Genomic DNA, 14765 nt, shown 5'->3' with positions numbered 1-14765 from the left:
GATGTTCTCAATCAGCCCTGTGTGTTCGGTTCTGGGCCACCCTAGCCCTGAGTAATCCCTGTACCTCATCCTTCCCCACCTTTCCCCTCACTGACATGTCCCTGGTAATCCTATGGCTCCAGGGAGAAAGCTACTGTGTCCCCAGGGTAAAAAACCCTGCTCTTTGTTTCTTTCCTTCAATATTACAAATATTACCTTCTTTTTATTTTTATTTTTATTCTCAAGTATTTTTAACTTTCTTTCTTCGTGCTCAATATGATACCCAACAACTCAAATTTATTATATTTTATTTTTTTTTTATTTCGAAATTAAATATTTTATATTGAACATTCGATTATACCATAATTTCTCGATAATTTTCAATTCTTCTTCAACTCATTAAAAAGATTTTGAATAATTGCCAAAGGGCAATAATCCATAATTCCCGGGTGGTTGAGGCAATTTTTAATGACGCCGATGAGCACGGACATGCAATTATTCGTAAAATTCAGACTGAGTCGAACCGAGTCGGTGCCGTTGGGCATCGTACTATTTACGAGGCTTATATATTAATTGCACAAATAAATAGCCAAAGGCAATGGGGGCCCAGTGCCCAGGATATATGCAGGGTGAACCGGTCGTACATGCTGTCCATATACTCAGAGGTATGAGCAACCAATCCTGCATGCTTGAGCACCCCGTCACTTTTCTTCGGCTCAATGAAACATTCCGCTAATAAACTATCACTAAATTTCAGTGTTAACAACACACGGATAAATATCACGTTATTCTTGTAAAAATGGTGTACATCTTCCGTTATTCTTCAGCGAAATTATATTTTTTTATCTGAATTTTCCGCGCCTATTTAGGGTGTCCCATAAAAAGATCGGTTTCTTTACGTTTATTCTTCCAGGATTGAAGCATTGTAATTGTTTTATTTTTAATGCATCATTTGTGATGTTAGGATGACTGAGTTTTCATATCATATTTATATAGATTTATGTATTTATATTAATTATTTACAATATTCAACTCAGAATTTTCGTTTTTTTTAGATCAATACGACCAATTTATGTCATCAAAACTTTTTTTGAGATCTACACAAAAAAAAATTGTTCAATTTCATTCGGCCGAGTCTCATTATATTCAGTTCAATGTTTTCTTGACCGAATTTGAAGGTGGAGAGGATTACGTTATTCGCTTTCTGGACATTCGCTGCAGCGTTGACGTCGGTACAATATCGGTCGAAGGTTGATCCAAGGTTGACGCAATGTTGGCCGAATATTGGCGTAACTAAACATAACTATTTATTACCAAAAATGATCATATCATATGAAATCATAGGTAATATTGTACTAAAGTAAATATATTTTTTTTAATAGTTCATGGTGAAGAGTCACGGTTAATGATAAGAGTTATGGGAGTAATGAGTTAATAGTGGAAGGTTGATCCCGTGAATAAATTTTTCCTGATGACTCCACGCTGTCCAACTGCCGACAGAATTTTCCATCGCGATTGTATCGGTCTCTGCGAAGGATCTGAAGGTGCAGACTGTGAATTATTGCTTAGTGGAAAACGATGGATCGATAAAAGCCCATTCGCATCCCACGCCAGTTATTTTCTGTTTCTTTTTTTCTGTATCTCGCTAGAGAGTAGAAATTCTGCGACAAAGTGCAGTTGAATGAGTCACAGAATGACTCATCATGTCTTATTCGCATTGATGCAAGTAGCTGTTGGTAAATATTCAAATCGATATCTCCATTTTTTAGGGTACATCGAAGTAAAAAAAATGTAGTTCATCTGAAGTAAAATATCCCGCGAATTCCAATATTTCTTATATATTGATACAACGGTTATTGTTTTTATTTCCATCTATTGACTTGTTTAACAAGATATCAAAACAAATTTTATACGCCATCATTAAAGTATTCCATAACTTTTTTTTTGAGCTATCGGAAAACATAAAAAATTAACAAAAATAATTAATGAATTAAATTTCAATTAATATCAACGACTAGGGCTCAACAATAGTTGCATATGAGAAAAAACTGATTTAATTCCACGGATAAAGGAGTCTCTAATCGAAGATGAAGTTGAAAAAAGTGCCGCACGAACATATCTATATACATATCATATCTAATTCAGAAATTATATTTCAAGGATCACAATGCTTCCATCCACATGTAAAACAAAATTTCCAGGTGTACTCAGTCGATTTTTACGAAAACAGACCGCTATCGATTTTCTCGATTTTCTTCATTTCCACAACTCCATTCATAATTTTTATTAATTAACCTACTGCAAATTTACTGGATTTTCTGCGTGGCCAAAAATTGACCCCTGCAGGTCATGAACCTCGAGGGATGCACTCTAATTATTCAAAGAAAAGGAAAAACTTGCAAATTATCTGGATTAAGAAGCAGCATGTCATCCTGAAGCTTGTTGAACACTTATTATAAGGCATTCTCGACTGCAATGGGTGTGGGAGAGGGCGGAATGAGTCCTGAAAAAAAATCTAGAACTACATATAGAAAGATCTCCGAATCCGTCGCGAGACATACCCGCTGTCGTGCCGTAGTTCTCAGGCATTCGCTCATCGCCGACGGTCCCATTAATAATCACTTTGATGCATAACACGAACCCGCGATTATTTACCGTCTCCTCTACCCATTGGGAATCGTGAAAGGACCCATTGATTTACGGTGCATTGTCCTCGCGCAGTTCCACCGATTGTCACGATTGAAATCGATCTATCGATTGTGAACGGATACCCAATCCGCTCTAAGTTGCAAGAATTTAAAAACCCACATTCATTAATTTTTATTTCTCTTTTCATTTCCATCTCAGACGCAACATTTATTTGATTTATCTCTTCTTGATTACTCAACTCTAAAAGAAAAGTGTTCATCAAGTATTTACGCGATTGATCGCAGTTAATCTTTTTTCTTTTCTTGATTCAAGTCCAAAATGCTTTGGGTCAACAGCTGGCGTCTCGTTTTGATGAAAGTATGCATACACTTAATAGTATATTGTGCACCAAGGAAGGAAAACAGGGCATTCTAACCCGCGTGTGTATTACTAAGTCAAGGCGAACCCGAGGGTAGTAGACACTTAGCTTTCAATGTTTCAAGTTCGATTTTTGTTCGTTAATGACGAGAGGAATGTGCTTTATCCTGAGAATTAAAAACAACAGAAATCTGAGGGATGGAATAGGCCACTTTCTTAACTATTACGAAATAGTAATTTATGCTACCTAGTAATTTATGCTAGCCTGTGTGGCATATGTTACTTTATATTACAAGGCCCGACTAACTGAGGATTTTTATTGCCCAAGAGAGGTAAGTAAGAAGAAAGGCGATAAACGGCCACTTACCTCCCTAGGGCAATAAAAGGACGAGGTTAGGGCGGGCATAAATATAGTAAAGGGTGACATAAATATAGTTTTCGTATTCTTTTATTATTCTGCACTGATTCAAATCTGCATTTACTTCATTCAAATCCATTGTCAAATCCATTGTGAATATTAGAATCTTCGAAAAATAAGTGAACGTTTAGTGTTTTTAATTAGCAATTTGGCGAAAGGATTGATTCAAGAATCAGATGGGTTGGTCACACAACCAGTCTCAGAAAATAATTATCTAAAATCTTCAGGTTGCGAAAGTTAGAAAAAAAAGTTCATGAATTTTATAGTTTTCTCATCTTTCCATTAACCTCTTCTATGAGTGGTAAGTACAATTAATAAAAGAAAAAATATTATTGAATGAATGGGAAAATGTTCTTATTTTTATTAAATTTGAGTTCTCAATTCTAGAAAATTCATTTTCTATTTTGCATATTTTGAGGCGGAATGGAAGGAACGCACGGTAGACAGCCACTTTTTCAAATTCAGGAAGAATTCGATTATTTTAAGATAGTTTATTGTAGAATTAACGGAAAATTACAATTGGATTTACCTTGGAAAAAATAATATAATAATATATTTATATTTACCAAAGATAAATATAAATACAAGAAACGTCTAAAATTTGTCCATCCTTTTCTAACAGTTAGAATCTTGTTTTCTCTATGCGGTGAGTGCCTTGTGGCTCGGACAGTTTCAATTAAAACTTAATGACAACATGAAAGATGCCGAATGAGGCATCACTAATGTATTTATGTTTTGTTTGGTTTTCGTGTTTTTTTTTTGATTTTCTTGCTTTCCAAAAAATGGGCGGATTGCTGAGGGAAAGTGAGACCTCGGAGTGACAATTTCAGGAGCGATTAGCCGTCATGGTTTGAGTTATGTTACTACTAAACGGAGCACACCGCGCTCCATTGAGGCACTATACCGAGTTTTTCGTAAAAATAGAACTCTACTCGACGACACATTCGACTCTCCTTGTTTCATTCCTGACATTTACCTTTTTTTATCATTTCTCGATATTTTTTTTTGTCAGGTCGTAAATTCAAATTAATTTCATTATGAAAATTGAGAGCACATTTTTCATGAGCTAAATGCGTTTCGAGGCTAGGCCAGAATAATTTTTGGGCGTAACTTATTCCACATGGATAGAATATGTATTCAGAAAAATATGTCAATTATATCCGGATCTGTCGCATATAGTTCGACGAATTCTGGATACATATGTACAGATAATCTCACCGCTCGCATTCAAAATGTATATTATAATTTTTCGATTATATATTTTTTTCCATGTTGGTTGTCACCATTGATGAACGTACGCACTGCACGTTATTATTACCTGAAATTTTTAATAAACTTTTTTTTAATAAACCAATCGGAAGCTCACCACCAATTTATTGATGGCAAAAAAAATATACCCATACATTTCAATAACTCATTACAGTCACATAATAATTTCGCTCATAATTAATTGTGATCTGAAGTAATATCGACAGTCAATGTAGACTATGTATTTATGTATTTTTACAAGCCATTTGTAAGGATGAAATTCTAATATATGAGATATTTTTTTGAAGTTCTAACTTTTGAAAATTAATTTACCCAAAACAATCAACCGAAAAATTGTTAGTAAATCCTTCATTTTTGATGAATGATTTAAAATCACTTTAAATTGCACCTCATTCTGATAACAATGATAATTGAATGAAATTCAAGCGACGTCTCTCCGGTATTTAAATGGAAACGGATAGTTGCAATGAGTTTGAACAGATAGTACATTGAGAGAAATATTCAATAAAAATTACGTATATTTTCCGTAATTCTGGAGCGAAATGTAGTTGTCGGAAATTTTACGGAACTGTCACGTAATTTTTATCTAAAGTCACGGAATTTTTCCGCGGTGTTCCGTAATTTTTATCTGAATTATCGGTGAAAAATAACGATACCGTCACTTAAATTTTTCGAATCAACTCCGTAATCGGTAAGTGAACTGAAATTTCCGTAATTTTTACTAAATATTTCTCTCCGTGTATGAACTAGTATTGGATGAATCGAAATTCGGTGACTATTACCGCATACTTGTTTGCCTTAACAAAACCGTTGTGCCCCCACAACTACTTAACTGCATAGACAATTATATTCTCCTCATTTAATACAATATTTAATACAAGTGACTCGAGAGAAAAGCTTCAACAGAATTCATTAGATAGCATCATCCGAATGCTTCTGTCAGTGAGGTATTGCATACCGATGTTCACTAGAATTATTCACTTTGTTTCTATTGCAACTGAAGCACTTAATTACTTGGAGGAAATTTAAAATACTTACGAAGTAGACATATCGAAAAATGGAGGTTTTTTCCGTATCTACATGCGGGTAACGTCTCTCCCTTCGCATTTTGTCTTTCTTTCTGAACTGATAGTATGCCTGTCCGATTAGTCTGATGGATGAGGATCGAAGATACTTAATTTAACTCATTTTTTTCAGGGCGAACTTACAACGACTTGAATCAGTATCCAGTTTTCCCGTGGGTACTCACTAATTATGAAACTAAAGAGCTTGATCTTAGCTTGCCGAGCAATTATCGGGATTTATCCAAGGTGAGAACAAAAACCTAAGAGAATATTCCCATCCCCAATGTTTATTTTTGTCTTTTCCGGTTTCCTATTTTATTGATTTTTTATCATCTCCAAATTTCAATTCACAGAACAGCAATAGCTTAATCTCTTAGTTAACAAAAAAATTTTCTTTGCAAATCGTATGAATGATTCAGTTACTGGCAGTGAGAGGTATATTTAAATATTAAAAGTCCATTAAAGAATCATTTGTCTGTTTTGACTATATAATCAGGGTCTGATGGGTCATTTGACAAGTATTTTGTTATTAAAATAATTTGTTTATCGTTTCTAATGAGTAAATAACGGAATATCAAGTAAAATAGAGAAAAAATAGTAAATGTTCATTTAGACATAGCTAATACTATAAGTAATTTATTTAGTGGAAAAATACGTACAGGTGCTAGACACTGAATAATAGAAAATATTTATTCATAAAAAAAAAATCCTCTAAAAATGCGTTCTTATAACTGAATCATTCTCTCAGTCCGCTGAGAGAATGATTCAGATTCAAGGACTGAATTTTTATTGAATATTTCCTGCGTTTTTGAGTTGCATTTTATATTGTAAATATTTTATAATGAAAAATCTCGTGTATCCTGAATATTATGTTATCGAAAAAAAATTTCTCAACTCCCTATATTAATTTCAACAGCCAATTGGAGCACTGAATCCAAGCAGGAGAGCCTACTTTGAAGACCGTTTCCAGAGTTGGGAACACGACAGCATTCCACCTTTCCATTATGGCACTCATTATTCAACAGCAGCTTTCGTCCTTAATTGGCTGATTCGAGTGGTACGTATCTCTCAATTAATTTCCCACTCTATCCTCAATAATCTTTTGAAATACCATGGACAAATCTCCCCACATTTTCCCTCATCAATTCAACTCTCGTTACCTCGTTTCAACATCTCGACGACCATTACAGCAGCCTCGTCTGATGATAAGAGCGATAATCGTCAGTCCTTGTCCTTGTCGTCAGCCTAGAAAAACTAATGCTTTTGTTAAAAAACCAAACCGGTGCCAGTAACAGATCATAAATTCTCCGAGACACATTTAGTAGTGAGTTAAACACTAATTCGGGGGCGTTGAAACGCCTCGACGAGTCGTCGAGTCTACCAGTCCGTTAAATATACATCTGTTTAGTACAACACCATTTTCACGGTAGATACTCTCGCCTCTTTCTCCTCATCTTCGTATATACCAATATACGAATTGAATTATTTATATTTAACATTTTTTTTCTTCGAACAATATTACCTAAAGTCTTTGATCAAGAGACTTTTATTCAGAAATATGTCAACGCGTGGAATAAATGATTTGTAGAGCCGCGCATAAAGTCTTCTGTGTACTCTGTAAAGATTACTTTTTACTAGTAGTTTGCACTTGGGGGAAGTTCACTTATATATTTTGAAAACTTCTAAAAACACTCGTCCCAAGTACATTTTGTGGCCTTGGATAAGGCACTACAGCTGTTGATCGAGTGGAAATGGTACTAGGAATTGCTTCCTTCCTGTCGCTATTATAAACTACTTTACTTTTCATAAGTGGCAAAGTAACAGTAAAAAGTAATTTTTCCACTTCTTTCACATGCTCTTGGGACTTAAAAATTGTAGGATTTCGATGCTGCCAATTAACTGCGTCTTACGGGATAGAATGAACTTTGAAAATGGGTAATAGTTTTTTATTTTAATTTTTCTAAAAATTCTAAAAAATTGAAAAATACGAAAGATTTTTTTTTTTGCACCAAAATCGAGTGGAATAGAAGGGAATTTCATGTATCTTTATTATTAATGTTTGATATTTTTAAAAATCGACGAAATTAATGCGTTCATTACCGCTTAAGAAAAATGAGGAAATCATTAATGATTACTTTAATAATTATCGATTACTAATTTGATATGATATATGAGTGTGAGGTTCTACAAAAAGGCATTCCTTGAAGTGTTTTTATCTTGGAAAATACGAGGAGATTTTGGAGGGTGTAGGTCTGATGAAAGTAGCTTTTACAGAATGAGTCCCAAGTGGCCTCTTAAAGAGCGCACCCGCCTTTTCTGCGCCTTGAAATGCACTCCCTTAGATGTTTTGCCGCTGTAAAAATCCGGCCACTTTTGATTTCACGCGGTTGCACATATGCCATTCTATATATGCCTCTTCTCTTTACCTCAAGAGTAAAAGGAAAACTCAATTCCACATTGTTGAATTGTTTTGTCTCTTTCAGGAGCCCATGACCACGATGTTCTTGGCGCTTCAGGGTGGCAAGTTTGATTATCCCAACAGGCTATTCTCGTCAATTGCACTCTCCTGGAAGAATTGTCAGAGAGATACGTCCGACGTGAAGGTGTGCACATGATCATAGTCGAAGGAGAAAAATAGATTACAGATTGACTCCAGTGATTTTATTATTACATTATTTCCATTTGTCTTTCAGGAACTTATACCCGAGTTCTTTTTCCTTCCTGAGATGCTCGTGAATACGAATAATTATCGTCTTGGAAGGAATGAGGATGGTAGCTCAGTTGGTGATGTGGATTTGCCTCCCTGGGCTAATTCGCCGGAAGAATTCATTAGAATCAACCGAATGGTGAGACTAGAAACTTTATTCAGATTTATATTTTAAACGATGTAAATGTACCGCGCATCAAGACCATGATTTTACCATCGAGTTTGTCTCCTTTTAAGAAATTCATCAATCTCCAATCATTCGATTGATTTTTTCCTAATTAATGACGATTGACAAAAATTGTAATTATTGACTCAAATAAATACAACTGAAGTCGAGTAAATACAACAAAGTGGGAAAATTATATGTCTCGCCGATAAATGCAGTCGATTTTTCTCATTTTACTTGGAAACTTAAAAAAAACTTAGTCTTATAAAGAACGAGAAAAAATCTCATTAGATTATTATTATTATTATTAGAGTTATTTTTCTGCCAATCAATGACGAAAATTATGTTTATTATTTCAATTAGAGTAAACTAATGAAAAGTCAAGCAAATAAAGAAAAAAGAAAGTTGAAAAATGATTGTTTCTGTAACTTATCGATGGACTCTTTACGATAAGATTTCTTATTGATGAATTACAAACAATATTTTAATTTAGACATTACGTAATTGTCATGCAAGGGTGGTGGAAGAGAATGGAAGGAAAGGGAATTATTGTAATTCAATACGAATAACAAGTGTTTGAATGTGGCATTATAAAGCAATATCATATCTATGATCATTTCGAATAAGTAATCTGTCTTTTTCATGGTAGGCGCTGGAGTCTGAATTCGTGTCCTGCCAGCTCCATCAGTGGATCGACCTCATTTTCGGCTACAAACAAAGAGGTAACATATTGTCCACAATGGTTTCTCTATTAAACATTGACATTACGTTTTTAACCAGCAATTGATCTTATTTGATTGATGCGATTAGATTGTGCAATTCATCAGTAAGAAACATAACTCGCACAATTCGCTCGCTCCCGAGTCGTATTTTTTCTTTTTACAATTATTTTGGTAATATTATATGAAATCATGCATAACACATCTCTGAAAAATTATAAGATCCAGCATTTTCCTAAATAATTCATCTAATAATAGGTTGAAATGCTTAAAAAAGTGTTACATCTAAAGTCGCGTCAAATTAAATTTCCTTCAATGTTAATTGCGGGTGGCGCCTCTATATCCGGCGCTTCCTCGAAGGCAAGGAAATAGAAAATTCAATGGATGTATGAAGACCCGTGTGCGTATGGAAAGAATTAGTTTTTTAGTTGGCTTCCTCCGTGTCTCCCCAAGTCCCCAGCAATTAGGCGCCCGTGGAAGACGCGACAATGCGTCCCCAGCATCACGCACTTTCGTTAATACGTAACACATTTAACTGAAAGCAGTATCACGATAATGAAGAATAATTTTTTTAACCGGAAGTTCACAAACGGAACTATTTCACAGCAGTTTATCTTGAGATTTTAACAGTTCAAGTGTTTCGGATGTCATCGGGGGAATAAAACTAACAAATGGCCTTTCAGATATGAGTTATCGGTCTTTCATTTTTATTTTTATGACACTTGACGGATTGAAGGAGTGAGGTGCAATAAAAAGTGGAAGCTGGATGAGGAATTGCTGTATTGTAATGGAAATTGCCGTCACGTGAATGACTTGCCCCTTTATTAACAACAATTAATTCCATAATTTTTCTCTAATAATTGAGAGATTTAACCAAACAGGACGGACATTGAGAAATAAAAAATGTTTTCCCCAAATTTTCTCTCTTCCAGAGAATTATTGAATGGCTTATTACTCTATTTCTCTAGTTCTATTTTACTCCAAGGTATCGGCATTAATTTTCAATTGCGATAATTATATCTCTCGAAGATGATCCTGCCAATTATAGCTTTAAGTGAAATCCATAATTAGTGAGAATAAGAAACTCAGAGGTTCAACGGAGAAAGGGTCTTACCGGCATAATCATCCTTGAGGAAACATGATCATAATAATTAAAACCTAATCAGGATGGAGTCTAAATACATCTAAATAAATCACCTACCTTTTTTGATGACGAACTTGAAAAATTGCTGAACGTTTCACATTTATTTTCTTTTATTCCTATAAAACTGGAAAATGCTTCTTTATTTCAGATTACATCAATTTTTCGGTAATTATTACTGAATATTTCTCTCCGTGTTAGAGACTTCATCACTGAGAACGAAAAATCACCATTAGCACTGTTAAGAGATTGTATTTATTGAAGGAATAACTATTTGTATGTTCAGGTCCAGAGGCAGTGCGTGCAACAAATGTATTCTACTATCTGACATACGAGGGAAGTGTAGAATTGGATTCAATAACCGATCCAGTTATGAAAGAAGCTATTGAGAATCAGATACGGAATTTCGGTCAGACTCCATCGCAACTCTTGATGGAGCCTCATCCTCCAAGAAGTTCAGCAATGCATTTGGTATGTACAGATTCTCTTCGGAGTATAGAAATTTTTGTAGAATTTATCAAATAACTCAAGTTTTCCATGTGAACCTTAATAATCCTGGAATAATTCAGTAGCGGAGTGGTAAACTAGGATAATTACACATATTCTCTAAATGATTTTTTCTCAAATATCTTGGAATTGAAGGGAAATATTGATATTGACATAAAAGTAAACATACCACCCATTTTTCCACGCATTTATACATATTGTAAGCAAATTTTAAATTTTTATATTTTTAGCAATTTTTATATTAAATGCAATCATATTCCCGAAATGTTGTGGATATTTGCAATAAACATACTCTGATTAGTCAGTGTATTAGTGAACACCTAATTTCACAATAAATAATTTAGCATAATAAAACCGTTGGAATAGTGAATATTTTTGAAAAAGTGTTGTTTACGACTTTTGATGAAAATTTTGTTGAGAATTTCAATGTAAACAGCCATTTATTACAATTTCAGTCTCCAATGATGTTCTCAAGTATTCCCGATGACGTCTGTATGACCATTAAATTCCCATCAAATTCACCAATATGCCATATCTCAGCAAATACCTACCCACAATTACCATTACCATCGGTAGTGACGGTTACCACTGGCCAACAGTTTGCTGTTAATCGCTGGAACACCAATTACGCTGGTAAGTCCTAACCCTCTCCTCATTAATTAAATACCCTTGTCAACCACGAATAATTCAATTCAATAATTTGTTGACTTTCCAGCCTCGGTGCAGTCACCGAGTTATGCTGACACGCCACAAGCACAAGCTGTTAATCAACCCTTGTCAATGGATCCAGTCTTGTGTAACTAGAAACTTTATTTGACCATAAAAATTATCGTCGGAAGTATTGTCTCCTCGATTTACTAATCCATAAATTGTTCTCATCCTCAGCCCAAACAGCTAATCACTCGAATCAAGCGCTGAAGAGGCACCTGGGTGATAATTTCAGTCAGAAACTCAAGATAAGAAGCAACTGCTTTGTTACGACCGTTGACAGCAGGTTTCTGGTGGCATGTGGCTTCTGGGACAACAGTTTTCGAGTATTCTCCACGGAAACAGGTACATCGAGATAAATATCTTTTTTCTAATGTGACGTCAATGACCCAGGTACTGGTGCTGGCACTGTTTCAGTTATCTGTATCCATTATTGTACCAAATCAATTAATGATCTTATTAGATGAATATTTACTTGAAAACATTATTTTTTTACGTTGAGGTCGACAATTACAGTCAGAACTTTCAAACGACCGTATGTATTTTTAATAAATTTTTATAAATTAATTTTGGTGTCAGGTGAATGCTAGTAACTGGTACAGGGTATCTTCAAATTTCTACAAGCTACCAGTTATTGGACCATCTGTTATTCTTTCTATTTTTCTCAATTCATTCCTTTACTCATCAACGATAAACAACATTTTTTAATTAGAAAAAACTTTTCAAATAGCTTATTAGACCCTGACTCAGGCCCTAAAACGATGATAAATGATTTTTTGATGCATTTTCAAAGTTGAAGTAGGCCTCTTACTACCAGTAACCGGGTGATCCACCTCGTTGAGAGTAATTCGAGATTTCGAAAACTGGTTGTGATTAATGAAAGTGTAGTCCTGAAAATTGAGAATAAATCACGGGAGTTTTGCCTTTTTTTTCAGCTAAAATCGTTCAGATTGTCTTTGGACATTATGGAGTCGTGACGTGTTTGTCCAGGAGTGAGTGCAATATCACGTCTGATTGTTATATTGCATCTGGCAGTGCTGATTGCACGGTACTACTCTGGCACTGGAATGCAAGAACTCAGACAATTGTGGGAGAGAGTGAGGCACCAGCACCGAGAGCTACACTCACTGGCCATGAGCAGCCGGTCACTGCTGTCGTTATATCTGCTGAATTGGGACTTGTTGTCTCTGGATCTTACAGTAAAGAAACATTGAGTATTTATTATCTCTCAAACTTCTCTCAATTGGGATTCCCCCGATTCTCTACAGTTATTCGAATCGTTCTGTCAACTTGGTGTCAACACCACTATTATAAAAACGGAGATACTCTTCGTCAGTACAAAAGCTAATACGTTGGTCATTTTTAAAAATTATAACATAACATACACATGTCATTTTAACAATTGAATTTTCAGTTTTCTTCAAAATACAGGGATATGAAGTCTAAAAACATATTTAAATACTTCAAACTAAAAGTATTTCTTCTAACTCTGAAATTGCAAAGTTAAAAGACATATTTAATCAAAACTACGTTGATCTTGCGTAATTCCAAAATGCCATAATTTCTATTGAAATTTCGCTTCCGTAATTGAAGCCCGATTTGGGAATTCTGTAACTTTTACTGAATATGTTTTTCGCTGGTTGTTTCTTCATTGAGTGACACAAATTTTCAACTCTCTCCTGAATATAAAATTTACCTTGGTTAGACGATTCAAATAAATCAATCTATAATAACACCAATTGTTTCAGTGGGGCCAGTTTTGGTGCACACAACATTTGGCGACTTGTTGAGATCTTTAGAGCCTCCAAATGGTTTTACCTCACCTGAAAACATTGCAATGTCCAGGGAAGGGGTGATAGTTGTGAATTACGAGCGTGGTCATATCGCTGCATTCACTATAAACGGTAAACGGTTACGTCAGGAGTCTCATAACGACAATCTCCAGGTAAAATAGCCTTTTGTAATAGTTTTTTTTTCCTTTCATACGTTTGTTGAAGGGTGTATAAGAGTATTGATTTATGGGTTACAGTGTCTACTGCTGAGCAGAGACGGTGAATATCTGATGACAGGAGGCGACAAGGGAATTGTCGAGGTCTGGAGAACTTTCAATCTGGCGCTCCTTTATGCCTTCCCAACTTGCGAGGGCAGTGTCAGATCGCTGGCGCTATCTCACGACCAGAAGTAAGTATTAAAGTTTCCCTCGCAGGATAAATCAACGGATATTTATTGCGTACGGTTGAGCGAAAAAATATCATGGATACCTTTTTCTATCACTTGATGGATTAAATTTTGTCGCAACGGAATCCGCATGAACACTACCGGCTCGGTTGAACAAAATATGAGTAAAAAAACGTAGAATATGTCTATACGACTTTTTTGCAGAACACAAGTGATTTCTATTCCAATAAATTTAATTAGTGCGGGGCGGGGCAAGAACGTTCATTCAAAGCTGAAATTCATTCATCTCCAGTACAATTTTGATGCTGCAGGCAGAAGTACTAATTAATATAATAATTACAGTGACAGTTTTGCTTGTCGAACATTATTAATACGTGTCTATTGAATTTCTCGAAATATTTATTCCAGATGCGTTTCATTTTACATTCATAAAGTCATGATGTTTGTGCTAAACTGAGAGTAAATGGAAGACTAGAAATATCTTTGAAATTACCGTAAATAAACAATGTTTTGTTTTTTTTAATTGCTGATTGAGAATCCCTTTTAAAAAAAAGCATGTAACGTTTTTTGTCTGCTTTTTTTGGCGCTATGCATATCAAAATATATCTATATAATATGATAGATATATATAATATATATATATAAATTACATTAATTTTATATATATTAATTTTTTTTTTATATAATAATATTTAATATTTTGATTTTTATATTATATTTTACTAAATTTATTTAAGGCCCGGGTGGACTACCTATAGAACGTCATCTTTTGTTTAAATTTTATCTTTCTAGCCTAAAATACATAAAAATTTGGGATAAGTTTTGAGGTCACGAAAATCACTGGATTTGGCATGAAAAAATAATGAAAAAAAAGAGGAAAAAATTTTGAAGGGCGCTAAAGAG

At 34.6% G+C, this 14765-nt stretch overlaps 1 protein-coding gene across 4 annotated transcripts in view; it reads left to right on the top strand.

The window, feature by feature from the left end:
* rg (rugose) overlaps window positions 1-14765 on the top strand; it is a 126531-nt gene that overhangs the window by 100665 nt on the left and 11101 nt on the right. For all 4 annotated transcript variants that reach the window (XM_011301440.1, XM_011301443.1, XM_011301444.1 and 1 more), the window contains 12 exons: window positions 5870-5982; window positions 6653-6793; window positions 8220-8339; window positions 8430-8582; window positions 9259-9331; window positions 10756-10940; window positions 11432-11609; window positions 11692-11772; window positions 11862-12029; window positions 12620-12883; window positions 13433-13629; window positions 13714-13865. In XM_011301440.1, the coding sequence (XP_011299742.1) occupies window positions 5870-5982; window positions 6653-6793; window positions 8220-8339; window positions 8430-8582; window positions 9259-9331; window positions 10756-10940; window positions 11432-11609; window positions 11692-11772; window positions 11862-12029; window positions 12620-12883; window positions 13433-13629; window positions 13714-13865 (1825 nt within the window). The remainder of the gene's footprint in view (window positions 1-5869; window positions 5983-6652; window positions 6794-8219; window positions 8340-8429; window positions 8583-9258; window positions 9332-10755; window positions 10941-11431; window positions 11610-11691; window positions 11773-11861; window positions 12030-12619; window positions 12884-13432; window positions 13630-13713; window positions 13866-14765) is intronic.

The sequence above is a fragment of the Fopius arisanus genome, unplaced genomic scaffold (genome assembly GCF_000806365.1).
Source record: "Fopius arisanus strain USDA-PBARC FA_bdor unplaced genomic scaffold, ASM80636v1 scaffold00022, whole genome shotgun sequence".
Lineage (NCBI taxonomy): Eukaryota > Metazoa > Arthropoda > Insecta > Hymenoptera > Braconidae > Fopius > Fopius arisanus.
Note: the sequence above shows the minus strand (reverse complement) of the source record. Positions and strands in the feature narration are given on the sequence as shown.